This window comes from Halyomorpha halys, unplaced genomic scaffold (genome assembly GCF_000696795.3).
Source record: "Halyomorpha halys isolate HHAL.00 unplaced genomic scaffold, Hhal_1.1 Scaffold343.1, whole genome shotgun sequence".
Lineage (NCBI taxonomy): Eukaryota > Metazoa > Arthropoda > Insecta > Hemiptera > Pentatomidae > Halyomorpha > Halyomorpha halys.
The window spans coordinates 1,275,962-1,294,503 of NW_027109758.1; the positions used below are offsets into that span (position 1 = coordinate 1,275,962).

Below are 18,542 nucleotides of genomic sequence, written 5' to 3' on the forward strand. Positions count from 1 at the left end.
TTATTTATAATTTCCCCCAAAAAAACGACAGGACTTTTTGAATGACCTGGTATGTTAATGCCTCAAAATGCATATCAGCCAAGTTAGTTACATAAAAGGAAGTTTTACCTTGGAGAAATGAAAGGTTAAGTAAGAAAAAATAAATGTAAATATTTCAGAATCCATTAATTTTTTTTTTCTATAAAAGATACGAATGATGCCGTTTCTATACCCTAGTAGGTACAAATACTTATAAAAACATACAATCACGAAATAAGTCGTAGATAAATTTAATTATTAATGTTAACTGTACATAAATCTTTACAACTAGCAAGATTAGCATTTCTAAAGTAAAAAGATTACTGGACAAACATGGTTACTAAATAATATCCAAACTACACATATAAACATATTTACTATGCTTTATAGACCTAACAATTTCAAATAAAGGTTGGTGAGTTGACATAACTATTTTAAATATTCCCAATGGTGTGGACAGAGTTGACCATACACTTATTATAAGAAATGCAGTAGGTGTGGTCAGTTAAGAGAAGATTAATGATTAGTTAAATTTATTTTTCAATCGTACCAAGGTTTTAGCTGGAATTCTTGTGAAGAGGTAGAGGATTCTAAACCAAGTAACATGATAAAATCTTCTACTTTTTAGGGCTAATGGAAGCCTATAGTTTAGATCGAAATGATGACACAAATATAAGAGAAATAAAACTCATTATTAGTGTTCTTTTCCCAGTCAGTTTCCACCAACCAACTTCTCCTTTTATAAAATACACACAATTGTTCAGTAGCTGATCACAGTTATTTTAAAAAAACCAAACACTTTGATAAAACTACAGTAGTACTTACATTGAAGGCGACTCCGCACTGTATCTAGTGGATAAAAAACTACCATCCCTATGACACTACCCTGAAAATATTAGTAGTGTCATAAAATGAATTATTCACCATGAATATTTTTTTAATTTTGTAGAAAGATAACTTACAACTGCTCCAGAAACAGCATGGATTAAATTATTATAGGTAAACAAATTTTTAGAAATCACAGCCATTTCAAATTTGTTTTGTTGATAAGTCAGATATTCAGTATAAGAGAGGCCGTTTAAATAGGTTGAGCTTTAACTCAATTCCTTTACTAACATTCTTTCTCTTCCTGCTTTGTCACACTAAATTGTAAGAGGTTGACAATTAATTCAGATGAACCGCGCATGTACTCCCAGCAGAGTGGGAGGAATAAAATCCAAAGAGGTGGGGAGATATGAGATACAAGTACGACGAATGTGAAAAAGATTTACTAACTTCATAGAATTAAATTATAATTCCTAGATATAACAGCATTAGCTCAGCTTAATGAAGGCCCAACATTGCATAATATCCAATTATAGTAAGATAATGAATTAACATTCAACAACAATTAACAATTAAATAACAACATTAACAATTAAATAAGTTACTTCAACTTACTTGAGTTATATTTTGACCGCACCCCCAAACCATCTTCTTCTCGTATAAGCCATCCACGGTCAAATATCTCTTATGATTAATAATTAACAATCTTTTCAATTACAAATGAATGCTTAAGCTCTTCCTATTGTGATGTCAGAAAAAACTTAAGTGCTGAATACAACAAGTGCTGCTAATTCTACCGACCAAATTGATCTGTCCATAGCCCTAGAAATGTACGTTTTACCTAATACCCACTTTCGGGGAATCAATGACGTTGTTAAGAGAGAGACACCCAGCTACTACATCAAGTTTCATCATTTATAGACAACTTTAGTAACGACCCAATAATTAAACAGGTATGCAATGATACCCCGATCTCTTAGAACGAATAGATATGACGGCAGGGTTATTTCGTCTTATTTTCAATCAAATTATTTTTTATTTTATATTAGTTTTTCAGGTATTGGCATTTTATTATCGAGTATCGAAACTTTTGTTGAAGTATCGTTTTGAAAGGAATATCGCTACTTCGATTTAAGAAGGTGAAAATGATTAACTTGAAATAGAAAATAGCTTCGATGATATATTTATAACATATATTTCTAATTGTATATATTTAACCTCTTTCATATTTTATTTAAATAATGTTCTGCTCCAATAATGTTTTAATCTTCTGTTGGTATCATTTAATATCTACTTAATGTAGTATTATATAGGCTTCAAAGCTTGTTATTTTTCTATTAATTAAGATTGTTATCTCGTGATTTGTTTTCAGATCTAATGAAGGCCTTGAATTTAGTTTGAAATGTTCCTACCGATGTTTTTAAATGTAAGTTAAACATATAACACTAACCATTTAATTCTTAATGTAAGATCCTTATTCATCCTTACCCCCTATATAAATAGGGAGTTAAATAATTGTGATGTTTAGTTATTGTAATACTAAATCAAATTTTATTTAACCTTAATATTTAACATTCAAATGTTAGCTACCTACAAACATACACAATATCTTAACTTTAACAATACACTTTGTAAAGGATGATACGTTTCATAAACATTTATTTTCAATTTATGTCAAAGATCGACTATAGAACCGATAGTTCGGAATCTTGAGGTTATGAAACCAACTGTCAATAACTACAGTACACCATAATTTTCAACCTACACGACCAATTTTATTGAATGTGTGTCTGTATTATTGCTACAATTTACCTCTGAAACAGTCAATATATTGACCATATTGACCGTGAACGAGGCCCTCAGGTAAAAACGTTAGTAGATACTAATGCACCATGACATTCTTAAGATGAAAGCCCTGCCATTTAAGGAGGTAGTTTTGGGTTCAAATTGTTTTAAAACACTCGGGGACATTATTTAGTGTCCTCTCTCGTTTACTGTCCCATGCATATGCCTTGACAAACCATTGCTGCACAGTTTTAGTCATTGCAGCAACTGCCATTGTGTATACTGTTAGAAATGAAAGACTGGGTTGATAGAGACCAGAGACCTCCAAGTAGATAGAAAAGCACAAAAACTACTGACCATAAATACATAAGGATATAATGGAGTTATGACTTTCCTCATGTAAAAGATCTTTGGATTTGAAGAAAATCTTGAGGAATTATGTTTACGGAAACTCCTTGTATAGAGGGTAAAAAACTACTAAAAAGCAAGTCCAAAAATTTCAGATTTTTTACTTCAATAAATTCGTATATAAACGATTTTAAGGGCACTGAAACGGTTTTGACTTTTTTTTTTTATTAAAAATAAGTTTTTTGGCATACTTTATTCGAAGTATCTTTTGGTTTTTGTTATTTTTTATACATTTAAACTCATTTTATTCAATCAGAAATATTTTTTATTAATCTACACATAAAAAATACACAATACAAGTAAACATATAGATTGGTATATAATTTAATCGATTAGAATAATTAATTAATAATAAATTTCAACAAAGTCGGATTAACAATATGTTCGACGTAGAAATATAGCTGTTCCAAGGAAAATAAATGTGAGCATTCGTACTACAAGAGCCGGGGAAAAAAGGCAGTATTTAACCATAATTTTTTGTTACTTTAATGAAAACTATGTATAATTACTAGTCAAAACTGATGTGTCTGCTAAGTATAGAAAGGGGGATAAAAAATGGCGGAAGTTTCAAAAACTTAAAAAAAAATCATTTTTCATTCGGAGCTCTATATCTTAAAAACTACCAACAACACTAGAAAATCTATAAGGACATATTTAAAGAAGAGTAAATTTTCTGAAATATGAGCCCTGATAGAGCTATTTACGTCCAATAGTTCTCGAGATATAGCCTATTAAAAAGCATCATTTTATAAAAATGTACTGAAAGATCATTAGTTAGTTAATTTATTTTGAGAAATCTATATCTCAGGAACTATATAACGTCACGATGTCTATTAACACTCAAATTAAAGCTATTTTAATCTGAGTGCTAGTACTATAAAGTAGTTTATTGCCTTTACATTTGTAGGAAGAGTAGTTTTCATGATATTTGCTCAAATAAATTGATTTATAGTTTTTCGGACAATAAGTTTGATTTATGAAAATCTTTATTACAGAAACCATAGGACGTACAGATGTCTGTCTGCACTAAAATTAAAGCTAGTTAAATTTTCTATAAAATAGTTAATAGTGTTTATCTTTGTAGGAGTTGTAGTTTTTATAATATTTGACAAAATAAACTCACAAAATATTAATTTCTAGTTGTTCATATAAAATGTTCGATTTTTGAAAAAATATATCTTTGAACCCATAAGACGCACATATGTGTGCCAGCACTCAAAATAAAGGAAATATAACTTACTATGAAGTAGTTTATGACACTTATCTTCGTAGGGGTAGTAATTTTTATGATATTCACATATGAATATAAATTTGGCAAATGAAAATTTGTCCCAACAACTATAAATCAATTTATTTTAGCAAATATCAAGAAAATTACTATTCCAGCGAAGATAAACGTAAGGAAACTACTTAATTATACATTAAACTAGCTTTAATTTGAGTGCTCATAGACATCTGTACGTCAAACGGTTTTTGAGATATAGATTTTTCGAAATAAATTCACTAACTACTGATCTTTCAGTACGTCCCATACATTTCAAATATTGTTTTTTAAAAAGCTATATCTAGAGAACTATTGAACGTAAATAGCTCTATTAGGGTGCATATTTTAGCAAATTTCCTCTAATTTAAATAATGTTCTCTTAGATTATATATTGTTCTTGGTAGTTCTAAATATATCTGAATAAAAAATTAATTATTTTTAACGTTTAGAAATAGCCGCCATTTTTTATCCCCCCCTTCCTATACAAGGCAGACTCATCAATTTTGACTAGTAATTATACATAGTTTTCATTAAAGTAATCAGAAATTGGGGTGAAATATCTGCCTTTTTTTCTCCTCTTGGACTGTTGTACTATAAGGGAAAGCAATGGTTGAAGTTTAATAAAATTGATCCTCTACATATCACCAACTCGCACAATCCCTGAACATTGAGGGCCTGGGTAAACACCTACACTGTAAACAGATTTGATTACAGACAGATAAGAAGTCATATTTTTCCTTAATATCTTGGAAAATTTTGCCTCCGAGGATATCTTTTTCCTTTTCCTGTAAAAATACCAAGATTCCCCATCTTCGGTTGAGAGGCAGCAAAAATTTTTAGTAAGGATTCCAACATTCATTTTCTGAAAAACATTAAAACTGAAATGTTCAAAACTATTTACCTACCCTTTACCAAAGGGATACTAGAATAAAAATGAAAATAAAACGGATAAAATACACTGAGATGAATAATTGTTATTGGTTTCGGACAATTACATTTATAGTCTAGAAGCAGGTAGAAGAATGTCATATGATCAAATTATATTTATTTTCCTTAACAGCTATATCTACAATTTTTTAATGGAAATATAGTAATTTATTTTAATATAACCAAATGAATTCGCTTCCTTTTAATTTAGTAAGTTCCTTTTCAGTTTCTTCTTTGGGAATCAATTCATCATCTAATTTAACCAGAGATATCTTTGGTTGGTAACCGAATTCATTAGCAATGTATACAACCTTCCTTTGGTAACCATCTCTTCCATTGGAGAAGTAAGAGCCGTTTTTGTTACCTCCCAGATCTCCCACTTCTTCGTGTCCGTGGAAGCTTAGGGTGTAATTAAACTTGTATAACTTAGCCATATAATCTAGAATCTTTATTTCCATTTCACTTAGTTTAGGTTGTAAATTGGTGTTTATTGGAGTTGTTTTAATCTGGTTCAGATTAAGATTTGTTGTCAACCCGTTAGTTACTGGTTTTGTTGTAGGATGTGATCCTGGAACGTTTATTTGGGTATGTATATTACCACTCAACGGTTTATCATAATCTTGATGAGGAATATTATTTGGGATCGAAGTGCTCGGAACTGGCGTAGCAGTGTTTTGTGGTCCTTGTTTGTTTTGTTGTTCGTATCCATGTTGTTGGTTGTTTGGTGGCACAATTTTACTATACCCACTAGCCTCGAAACGATTCATAGGAGTATTACCGACAAGTGGAGAAGACTGAGAATCTCTGTTGATATTCAAATTTTGTTTACTGCTGACGTCCGTTTTTACAAATGATTTGTCGCCTGGAGGGTATTCTTTTGGAACCATAATGGGCATAGTTTCTGGTATCAGACAACCACTGCATCCCCTTATACCGTTTAACTGCAAATTACTGGTGAGTGGCTTGGCAGTAGTAGTAGTGACTTTACCAGGAGCTAAAACACAGAAAAATCAAAGTAGTTAAAATAATAAATACGATTGTACATAATATCAAATCATCACGCTTGGATGTGAATAATATATCAATTCAATTATCGGCCAAGGTTTTTAAATAATACTTGAAAGTTTTAATGGGGCTTTCTATATTCTTCTAGCTACAAAGTAGTGATCATATAAACCAAAAAGTAATAAGAAAATAAGAAGTTATTCAATGCAGAGTTAAGATTGCTCTATTAAGTATTCAGATTAAGTTTAAATTGATGTATCATGGAACAGTGATTTATATCCTCAGTAAACAAATAATAAATGCGAAAGATTTATTGTGGGTTTTTCGATAAGGATAAAGCAGGGATCAAATTCAATATTAGTCTATGAAAAACGCAACTATTTCTTGGAAGTTATAAATGGTTTTGATCTACTTTTTGTATAGACAAGAGTTTTTTAAAACATCCATGAAGTGTTTTTAAATTTCTACTACAAATATATTTTTTATTAAAAGTTTTATATTTTAATATTTATTCTACAAACATGTAATCAATATAATATTTTTCTTTGTTAAAATTACATTACGAAACATGAAAAAATTCAGTAAGGTTGAAAAACAGAAAATGTTTTAGGAAGATCATGTGAAATAATATTGAAAATCATAAAAAAAAAGAGAAAGAAAGAAATATTTTCTATAAGATAATTACGTATTAGACCTGCATAACGATATTTCGATATATTATTATGTATTACAAACTGAAACTCTGAACTGGATACATTTTTATGCGAATTTAGGCCCGAACTCAACAAAAAAATAAGAATCTTTGGGATTTTGTTTATCCCTTTTCAGAGATCACAGCGTGCAGAGGTCGACCGCAGTGATCTAATAAAAGCTATAATAATATAACAATAGGGTATGTTATGATCCGCAGCAACATAATTACAGTTCAACAGCTCTCTGATAAATCAGTACCTTTATTGAAAAACTATCACAACTATAAATGGTAGCATGAAAACACCGTGCTTACAATGTTTTTGTGGGATACAGTAACTATGAATATGTACATAATTACAAACATATTTTTACTTTTACATCAAGGATTTACTTACGAAATCCAACTTTAATGTTCTTCATGCTTATTATTTTGAAATCGCCATTTTCATCAGTGGCGTACACTGTGACGTGATAAATACCATCAGCTGTGATGAATCCAAACTCGCCCATAATTATGCCCTTTTCATCTGGAACAGTAAAATCATAGATTTGTCATGAAAATAACACATTAAATGATACCAAGACCTTTTATCAATTTTTTTATCAATATTATCATGAGGTAATATTTTTCATCATCGCTGAAAGGATTTCTTCATTCATCACGATATAGAATAAAAACTGCTAAAGAACAAAATAATAATTATAAAAATTGGAAAACAGATTGGTGAAATTGTATATTTGAGAAAATAGTTATTATAATTGGAAAACAGATTGGTGAAATTGTATGTTTCAGATAATAATTATACAAATTGGAAAACAGATTGGTGAAATTGTATATTTGAGATAATAATTATTATAATTGGAAAACAGATTGGTGAAATTGTATGTTTGAGATAATAATTATTATAATTGGAAGACAGATTGGTGAAATTGTATATTTCAGATAATAATTATTATAATTGTTTATAACTAATATTGCATTACCTTTTTTTTCATACCTATGCTGTTCCCCGTCAATGGTGAAGCCGAATTCATAAGGTCTTTTTTCGTCACTATCACGGTCTACTGGACTACATATAATAGATGTTAGCAATAGCACCTGAATATGCAAGGAACCTGTCTTAAATTATCAGATCACAATATTCAAAAAGTAATAATTTTGAAGTAAATAAATAACCTTTTAAACAAATAAATAAATAAATCAGTAATAATAATTAAATTACCATTATCGTCCTTTGAAAAGAAACAATATATTCTGGATTTTATTTTCTAGGAAGTTATTTATATTAAATTTTTTAAATAATAACATTTTTTTTAAAAAATAATGTGGTTGTAAAAAATGATTAAGATATATGTATAAAAATGACTAAATTTCACGACAGAAATTGATGAAGTTGAAAAATATGGGGATAAATAATACTTGAGTATGGGATAAATCATGAAATGTTGTAAATGTACAAAATATAGAATAATAATATAATCTAATTGGAAGTTTTCTTCACCCCTGCATTTTAGAAAAGAAATAATACGTCTTTTCCTATTACTATGTGCTATTTTTGTTCACAAAGGCTCTGAGATTAACCAAGATAACAGGAACTCTTAAACAGTCCAGTAAATAAAGCTTAAATTTTAGATGTACCTAGAAAAACAGGTAAATTAATTTCTGTAAATGGATTCTTAAGTAAAGTTGTCTAAAAAACATGATGGTAAAAATTTAATTACTAAATGAGGGCCTCAAGCCATGTTATAGCACATTTTTTTTTTTTAAATTGCCGCCATATATTTTTAGGTTTATTGTTCAATTTGAACTTCAAACTGAGCCATAGAACTCTTTACCTTCAAATTTTTTTTAGATACAGTTGATTTAAATACCATATATTTTCCAAACAATGAGGAATCAAAATTATATAAATTTATTTTGGTAAATATTATGTAAACTGCTACTATTACTGAGATGTTCATAATTTATTTCTGTGTAATAAATTTAACTAGCTTCAAATTGAGCCGCAATAGACATCCCCACGTTAAATAGTTTCCAAGATATCGAACTTTCCTTAACATATGGCTTTTTTACTGATTGTGATACAAAATGCCAGAATCTTGTAAATCTTGTAAAGATTTTTATTAGGTAAAAGAATCTTGTAAAAATATTTATTAGGTGCGCTGTACGAATTAAAAATACCTATGATTAATTATAATTCACTATATATTAAGTTGAGCCTTTGAAATCGTGACGTGGAATAAATAGTTCAATAATTAGTTTTCAAGAAAATCTACTGATCCTTTTGTTGGTAACAATGTGGTTAAAAATGAAAACTTATCATGGGCAGACTTTTTAAAAAAATATTAAAAGAAATTTGGCTTATCTAAAAACTAAAATTATTGATGATAATACAATATTGATAAACTAAAATTTATTAATAATGAAAATTTGAGTACTTTCTGTAAAGGTTGATGATATTAAATTAGTTTTATTTTACTACTTTCATTGACAAATAATAGATAGCAGACCGATAAGTTGTCTTAAATAAGGACAACGTTTCGGTCCTTAATACAGATGTTTTAAGGGATTTATTTGAAGTGAAATAATATTAAAAAAAAAAATATGTATACTTAGAAATATTAACAAAGATAAAGCATATTAACAATTAATTGTTGTGCATATAATTTGCTCAAAAATAAAATCAACAAGTTTTGGACTTATACCGACGATATGGTAAAATATATTTATCCTGTTTGAATATTCCAGTGGATTTTTTTCAGTGGACAAAATAACAAAAGTGAAAACTTATCATGGGCAGACTTTTTACTTCTGCTATAAATTCAATACAAAGAAAAAGAAAAATGTAAAATCTTTTGTTTTTAGTTGGGTTCCTACGTATAAAAACAGCATTCACTACACTATACTGGCACTGGACATTTTATTCCGGTACTATAACGTTTCGTTTAAAAGTTGAAGATATAGTATATACCTCTATACACATATTGTTATATACCAAAATTTAATCCTTTAAATTTTAATAGATATTTAAGCTGCTTGCACTATATTAATAGGATATTGTGCTTGATTATTTTGAACATTCTTGTGTATTAAACATACTCATCCTGGGCCATTGTTAAACATTTTACTATCTTCTATTACAAACAGTTTTACATTAGAATCCACTATAAGAAATTTGTTTACAATTACTACTAGATTAAATTTTACTGGACTAAGCGCAACCATACAAGAGAGTCCAAGTCGTGAAACTAATTGTTAGATAAAGCATTGGTTTCGCGTGATATTTTTTTTTTAAGTTAGTTAAGATTACATATTAAAATTCATGTCTTTTTTTTTATCCACTTGGGATTGTTTTTAGTGCAAACTTGCAATCATGATAACCCACTTGTGATTTTTTTTAGTGTAAACTTGCAATCATGATAATCCACTTGTAATTGTCTTGGATGCCTTCCAATTATGATAATGGTACAAGAATTGAAGGTCAGAGTGGACACGTATCCTAACGTTACGACACTAAACAAAGATTTATTAATGCGGATCCGACGAAGCGCGTTATCAGGAAGAATCGTGAAATGCGAAGAAATTCAATTATTTGATTTCAATAACATTAAGGAATAGCAATGAGGCAATATGTCTGTTATTTATCACCGTGAAGAACAGCAAATATTCTGACGTAACGGCTCAGCCGCTAGCGACTTCTGACCTCCGCTGAATGAGGAACATAGTTGTTTTCCTTTTTTTTTTTTCCAGACATCTCGTTCTCTTCGAATCAATAACCGTAAACATTATAATAATAAAAATAACGGCAATACGTAGTTCAGAGGAACAGCTAGTCTATTAACAATACGGAATATAAAAAACAAAACAAAAAATAGGGTAAATATAATTTACCATATCGTCGGTAAAAGTAAAAATGACCTAAGTCCAAACCTTGTTGATTTTATTTTTGAGCAAATTATATGCACAACAATTAATTGTTAATATTATTTATCTTTGTTGATATTTCTAAGTATACATAATTTTTTATATTTTTTCACTTCAAATAAATCCCTTAAAATATCTTTATTACTTTTTTTTTGACGTTTCAATAATTTTAGTTTTGAGATAACCCCCTAATTTCTAGCATTGCATCCTCTTCCATTCCTGACAATCCTCCAAGGCGCCTGAAAAGAAGATGGCCACGAGACCAGCAAATGTAAAATATCATTAGAGTGCTACCAATGGGTAGTTGCTCTACACGCCTGTAACACTCCACTTTAACTAAGGACATATTTACTAAATGTATTATGTAATATAAAGTTGTAAATTTCAATAAAGATATTAAAAAAAAATAATAAAAGTTTTGAGATAAGCCAAATTTATTTTAATTTTTTTTTACCTTATGTTACTTTGAGCAAGCAACATTGAAAAAGTGGCTAAAATTGGAAATCAGCATGAAACCCATCCTCCCAACTTATGGTATTCTTACTCATCATATCTTTAAGAAATTCTCTAGTCGCGAGTTTTCGTTGATGTACTACACATCACAATCTCTCGAGGAGGAGTTCATAACAGAAGAGAATCTTTCCCAGAGCACCCGCCCTTAAAATCCAGAATTAGATCCGGTAATATCTTACCTTTGAAACATAAATTAAAAACGAGTAGAGGAGTCTTTGATAAAAAAAAATCAGTTAAATCGAGCAAAATGACATCCTTTTATGTATCCCTGGTGTAAGAGGATAGTCAATTGTTAAGTTGTGTTATTGCCTATGTTTTGCCCTAATTTAGAAATAAAACGTTTTAAGGGTTTTTTGGTCAAGTTAAATGATTTAATTAATTGTTAATTTTCTGTACATGATAGTCATTATTATATTTAATTTTAATTATTATATTTAAAAAAAAACTTAATACGATGAAAATTTATTATTTTCTAGATATATGATTCTAGAAATCACGGTTTCTAGTAACTTTTTCACTTAGCAATGAAGCAATGATGTCCAAGAAAAATAATGGATCAAATTTGTGCGAGTAACATTCACCACAAGTTATAGAGAGGGCTACTTGTCACGGTTTGCGATAATTGTTCCCATCATGGATTAACACTTAGAGAATGGAAGGAGGTATTGTATAAAATATGTAGGTATAATATATTACATACCTAAATATTATAACTAAAGAAATGTTACAAGCTCAAGAAATATTGTCGTTTACAACCACTTTTAAAATAGATTTAGAGCTAAATTTAATCATTTATATAATATTGTTTTAATTGTTAAATAACTTCAACAGATTCCGTTTTAACAGAATACCTATACTCTTTAATGAATTAAAAAACATGAGAGATATTGAAAATTTGTATTTATTCGAGCTAAACTCGGTGTTGAGTTCTCTATGGGACGATGTGCTTCCTTATTGTTATATGTCTATGGGCTTCCTTATTATTAATATATTCCTTGATGTTGTTATTGCTAATATATTCCTCATTGTTATGCATCGATAGGCTTCCTTATTGTTAATTAAAGAACTATTCAAGTAATTTACATAGTTGTTTACCCTAAATTGAAAGATAGAATTTAAAATGAACTTTATAAGAGGTTCTGAAGTGCCAAGGGAGCAAACATAAGTTCGGATGGATCATGTGCAGCATGGTATTTGCGCAGTAAGGACTACGTTCCAAACCCATGGTTTATTCATGGGGACAGAAACTCATTTTAGGACTGAATGGACGTATTTCAAACCTTCTTGATAAAGACCAATAATTTAAGTCAAAAGAAAATATTATGAGACAGTTTTAAACTAAGAAACAGAAAGCACTAGAATATTTCGTGGAATTATAGCATGAGTTGGTATTTCAATCACAAATTGGTTATCATGCACTAGTGAGTATCGGCATTGGTTGGTAAGAGGTCGTTGGAGTTAATCGGTTTGTATATAAGGGTCATCATATAAGACCTCATCTGCTGTCTCTTCTACCTACAAATAAGGCCTATAAAACATATTGCGAATTACTTTAACATTAAAACATTATACATTAAAAAGTATAATTTTGATGGTTCCTGTTGAATTAATTTATCTAAAAGTTAACTGAACTGTGACATTCGAAGAAAAGTTTAACTTGAAGACTCCCAGTAAAGAACAGAAACAAATTAACTGAAGGACATGAGAAGTTAAGGAACTTCTAGTGTATTAAACAATGAATATTTATAAACACGATTGCTCTTTAGAGTTGAGATCTTGTTTCTGATCAGGGTTTTCTTAACGTATTGCGGGATATGTTTTATAGATTGTCCATGCCGTGACCAGGAACTGGGAAGACATTATTGATGAAGAATCCATTAACCTCTTGGATGTTCATCCTTTTGTTGAGGTTACGTCCCTGGCCAATGGTCTGGTGATTTGTTGTTATTGTGGGCTCAGGTATGAATCATTTCTATCGTCTCAATATAATACAAATGTGTTTTTTAGAGGACATATTTAATCTTCCGTATCAACTAATAGTTAACATTTCATTATATATTTGTTCATCTACTAGCCTTTTTCAAGAGTAGTTATTTTTGGATGTTGCTTATATTTAATATGTATACTTTATTCATTATTTATTGTTTTTATTTAAATAACTATATATTTATTATTATTTAAAATGATAATTATTAATTTAAGGCGTAAAGCTCTCGTTTTGTGTATTGCCTAAAAGAAAAAATTGCTTTCATTCGGCTTTAAAGTCAAAGAACGTTATGGTCGTTTAAACGATAATATGGTTAAATCAAGCATTGATAAAATCTCGGTGTTAGATAATTAATAGGCTCTGTTTATCACTTTTTATTTTATAATTAAAATTCTATATACTAGCTTAAATATCCAAATATTAAAAACATTTTTATATAAGATGGAAACCTGTATTACCGTTTATTATAGTTTGTAAAGGTGAATATTAAGTATACTAGGTAAACGGTCTATTTCTATCAATCTTTATTATTCTTTACCAAAAATAATTGCTTAATTAATTTATTAAGATGTTGAGCTGAAAAAAACTTCTATTTAGAATATTATCAGTATTCTATATGTGTTGTACTACGTTTCGGGTATTACCCATAATCATGTACTAATGTTCCTCATTTTATAAAGTGCATCTATGTCTCATTTGAAGAATTGTCCTACAGTAACATAAAGTTAAATCTATAACATAATTTATGTTTAATTAAATATCCATTTGAATTAGGATCTGAAGGCCGTGATATTTGGTTGAACAACCCAGAGCGTTTCTAGATAGGGCTGTCTATAACCGTGGTTCCTAAACTGGGTGACCCAAGTGTATACCAGGGGTGCCGTAAGGGAATGATCTTTCTCTATCACAAAAAATAAATGAAATGCAACTATATATTTGAAAATTTTTATTTTATTTTATTTTTTTGTTTATTTTTTTTTTTTTTATCCTTTTCCGATATATTCAACCGTTCTGAGAATAATTGTGACGACATTTTTATTTTAGCCCAAAAACGGTGGCATTAATTTTTTTTTAGCTCAACAAGAGTGCCGTGAAGGATTTTTAGCCCAATAGAGGTGTTATAACAAAAAATGTTTGGGAACCGCTGGTCAAAAGTAAGAAAAAAAAATTCAGAAATATAATTTTTATGTAAATTGAGACCAAATCCTGATTTATTAAGAATATTATTAAGAATTAGTATACCAGTTTCATTGTTGAACAACTAATAACTTTCTTCAAATTAAGATTGTTTTTTTCAAAAATAGAAATTCAAATCCAAGAGGTAAGCTTTGCTAAAATTATGAAATGAATACATACAAAGTTTTTGTCGATTTTTTTTTGGAAATTGAAATGAAGAAACTAAATTTAAATTTTAAAAAGATAAAACGTTATTGAAACGTCTAAGAACTAATTGAATTAATAAACGTATGTGTACATAAATATTATTATACATAAATAAATATTTTTTTAAGAATATGTATTTTTTAGAATGAACTTTATCTATTAGAAAATATTCAAGCTTTTTGTATGATCGTTAATTTTTTAGCGTTTTTTAAACTTTGTGACAAAATGAAAATCCATTCTTGAGGTAGTCCATTCTTTAAATCATTGTTGTCCAATAACTTCTTAATACATCAAATTTATTATCAGGAAAATCATATTTTATTGTTTTCCCAAGTTAATACTTGTCAACAATCGCAGTTTTGGCAAAAAAAAAAAATGGAATTTCAGCTATAAGGAAACTAGAAAATAAGATCACTCAGTTCAACAAACAAATCACGCTTTGTTATTGTATTTTTACCTCATTAACAAGGTACAGCGTTACATTTTAACTCATGAAATGTACACATCTTACCATCGGCTCATAATTTTTTATTTATAGCCGTTTAAAGGTTATTAGCCCTGTATATATTACACCAACTACCAAGTATTTTATTCGCGTATATTATTTTCAATTGATTTAATATATACGATGGCGTCTAGAATTTATTTTTTTTTTTTTTTAAGTTTGAATATATTATGAAATTATCGCAAAAATGTTAATTAAAAATTATTGTTAGGCATTTTAGACTTACATAAACAGAAAAAGTCTGTATCATTCCCGAATATAAAGATGACATCGAAATATTTCAGATTGAAACTAAACAAATCGCTTTGCTTTAATAGCGACACACCTGACCAATAATTTTTATTTTGAATTAGACATAATTCAAAGATTGTACCGTAGAAGGGAGTTATTTATTTTTTACTAACAATCCTAAAGCTAGTAGGGCTCCTAAAAATTAATTGCAGTCTATGATAAAATCCATGGAATACGTCAAATACACAATTAAAACAACTTTATTTTGTTAAATGTGCTTACTAAACCAAAACAGTGATAAGTTACATTTGTCCTAATATTTCTTTCTTGTAATAATTTTACCAATAATCAAGTATGTTTAAATCATTCAATATTTATACACCAATTTTCTACTCCGAAAAGGTTGAATTTATGTCATATAAACATTTTTTAACTTCATTATTTTCTCCTTTCCAATATATATAATATTTGTCTTTATTTTAAAAAAAAAAATTACACTACAAGCCGACTTTTTGGAGTCCTCCGTCTTCAGGACATTTCTACAGATTTATAAAACAATGCTACAATAATATATTTATAAAAACCTATTTAACAATTATTATTTAAATAAATTACCCTATTATAATGATAATATTCTTTCTCTTTCTGGCTTCCAAGGTCTAAAATCTATAAATCTACTGCGTCAATTTTTTTTTTAATTTCAAAATAATCGTAAAAATTAAATTAAAAAAAAAAATGAATACAAATATAAATTTTGAATCAACGTTTAATTAATAATTGTTAAATAGGTTTTTATTATTATATTATATTGAATTGTTTTTCAAATTTTCCAAGAGAGTAATACCAATGAATAGTTTCTCTATATACCGGTATCATACCATTACGATCTTACATAAAATTCTATATATATTCTATATAATATAGCTAGATATATTTTATGTAAATACAATTGTAAATGTTAATAAATAAAAAAAACATAAACAATTTTTAGAACTTACCCGAAGACGGTGGAGGACTCCGAAAAGTCGGTTTGTAGTGTAAATATTTTTTTAAAATTGAGAAAATTTTCGAAAAGGAGAAAATAAGAAAACTACTAAATATTTATATATTATATACATATTAACATTTGAAAATATATTTATAGCCCTACCCTTCCAAAAAATAACCCTATCAAGGTACATACGTCACTGCTATTTAAAGTAAATATTTATAAAATGCTGATCAATCTTTTGTTTTATAAAAAAAAAGGATTTTAATTACCAACCAACAAAATTTTCTTTATGGTAATTTAAATTATAGTTTTTTATTTTTTCCAGTAAGAAAGCTGAATCTAAATCATTGAAATGGAAACATTAAATTTGTAGGTTTTAAATTGGTCCAATATTGAATGGGGTTGGTTCATTCAATCAATCATTTGAAAGAGTATGTCCTCCAAAACAGTTTTTGTTAAATAGCAAATAAACAGGTTTGATAATTTAATAAGAAAAACAATTTTTGCTATCATATTATTATCGACTCTCCGCACATGGTATATGATTGTTTCAATTTCACAGTGTAATATGTAAAAAAAACTCATTTCTATCCAATTTCATCATAGGATATACATATAAAATTTGAAAATTAAATCACGTAATTCCAATTCCTTTCAATAGCAAAATCAATTGAGTCGTTGAATGTAAGAAAGGTGTAAACTGATGTTTCAGATATTCAAGACTTTAGAGAAAGTTCTATACAGATTTTAGTAAGAAATAACAGCTTTAAAAAATAATCAGTCACCAACACAACTATCTATTTAAAGCATTCAAGTTAATGAACTCTTTTTTTTCGTACTCTCGTATTTTGTAAGCTAGTTCAAATATAAATAGGATTTTTTTTTAGAATTTTGTGCTCAACTTTAAACGCTAATGCACTCAGTAATTAATTAAATATTTCTATTTTTTATAAAAATTTGTTTTGATAAGAAAAGAATGACTCATGGCGTGACTCAAATCACTAGCTTTCAATGAATACTGTAAACATTTTTCATGATTTCTCAAACAAGGTTATTATTTGATTATAAGATGATTGTATGAACCAGTAAATTATTTATCTTATTTCTGCGAATTTCTTCGTAATTTTATATTTATAATTGTCTTAATCCGACAATAAATAACAGGAAAACTGATGGAATAAGTTCTGTGTGGTGAAATAGGATTTCGCTCAGAAGAATATCGAATCAACTCATCTTGTCAAGACAGATTATTAATTGAGACAATGAAGTGATATATTTCCATATTGACATATTAATCTTGACTAATATTTAAAAGCTGTTGAGGTTAAATCTTGTGTTTACTTTTAATTGTAAACGATTCCCGTGCGTGATTTCGGCCAGAGAGATAGCATAATACGTATCTTGGCTCCTTGAGAGGAGTTACCACCACATACCTGTATCAAGCATCGCCTCATGTTGATTACTGACTATTTGCCGCACCCCCACCACAGGTTCTGTCCACCTTAGGTTCAAGGGTAAAGGGTACCAAATCAAAAAATATATCCAACAGAGTCATCTTCAAATATTATATGTATGCTAATCAGGCACAGGACAAAGGTTATTTCCTAAAATATGCTAATGAGAGAATAGTACAAGAGCCCAAGAGGAGAAAAAAGGCAGTTACTCACCCCAATTTTTGATTACTTAATTGAAAATTAGGTATAATTACTTGTCAAAACTGATGAGTCTGCCAAGTATAGGTAGGGGGAATAAAAAATGGCGGCTGTTTCAAAGCGATAAAAAAAACTTATTTTTAATTCTCTATTTCTCTATATATTAAAAAGTAGGAACGACACAATAAAACCTAAGAGAACGTCATTGAAAGAAGGATAAATTTATAAAATATGAGCCCTAAGAGAGTTATTTGACAACGATTGATATTGAACAACTATAAATCACTTTATTTTAGCAAATATCATGGAAACTACTATTCCTACGAAGGTAAAGGTCATAAACTTCTTTATAGTCCATTAAAATAGCTTTAATTTCAGTGCTAATAGACATCTGTACGTCACATAGTTCCTGAGATATAGATTTCTCAAA

At 28.7% G+C, this 18,542-nt stretch overlaps 2 protein-coding genes and 1 long non-coding RNA gene across 5 annotated transcripts in view; 1 reads left to right on the forward strand and 2 right to left on the reverse strand.

The window, feature by feature from the left end:
• The window catches only part of PMP34 (Peroxisomal Membrane Protein 34), a 9,730-nt gene extending 8,515 nt beyond the window's left edge, over window positions 1-1,215 (reverse strand). The window contains exons 1-2 of the mRNA XM_014421862.2: window positions 981-1,215; window positions 844-904 (exon numbers count right to left, since the gene is read on the reverse strand). Of these exons, the coding sequence (XP_014277348.1) occupies window positions 844-904; window positions 981-1,046 (127 nt within the window). The 5' untranslated portion in view covers window positions 1,047-1,215. The remainder of the gene's footprint in view (window positions 1-843; window positions 905-980) is intronic.
• Window positions 1,216-1,896: 681 nt separating this feature from the next.
• LOC106681484 (uncharacterized) lies at window positions 1,897-11,975 on the forward strand. Its single transcript, XR_001343254.2, has 3 exons — window positions 1,897-1,982; window positions 2,216-2,269; window positions 11,840-11,975. It is a non-coding gene; the product is annotated as an uncharacterized lncRNA (long non-coding RNA).
• LOC106681481 (lethal (3) malignant blood neoplasm) lies at window positions 5,329-17,921 on the reverse strand. 3 transcript variants are annotated; one of them, XM_014421818.3, is made up of 4 exons: window positions 17,894-17,921; window positions 7,924-8,024; window positions 7,321-7,452; window positions 5,329-6,221 (listed from the first exon to the last, which is right to left on the reverse strand). In XM_014421818.3, the coding sequence occupies exons 2-4, from the start codon at window positions 7,958-7,960 to the stop codon at window positions 5,401-5,403; spliced, it is 990 nt and encodes a 329-aa protein (XP_014277304.1). In that variant the 5' UTR covers window positions 7,961-8,024; window positions 17,894-17,921; the 3' UTR covers window positions 5,329-5,400. The 3 variants fall into 3 exon arrangements, with proteins under 3 accessions (XP_014277304.1, XP_014277303.1, XP_066904051.1); XM_014421817.3 differs by having other exon boundaries at window positions 7,910-8,024; window positions 17,894-17,915; XM_067047950.1 differs by lacking the exon at window positions 17,894-17,921 and adding an exon at window positions 17,802-17,825.
• Window positions 17,922-18,542: the final 621 nt, after the last annotated feature.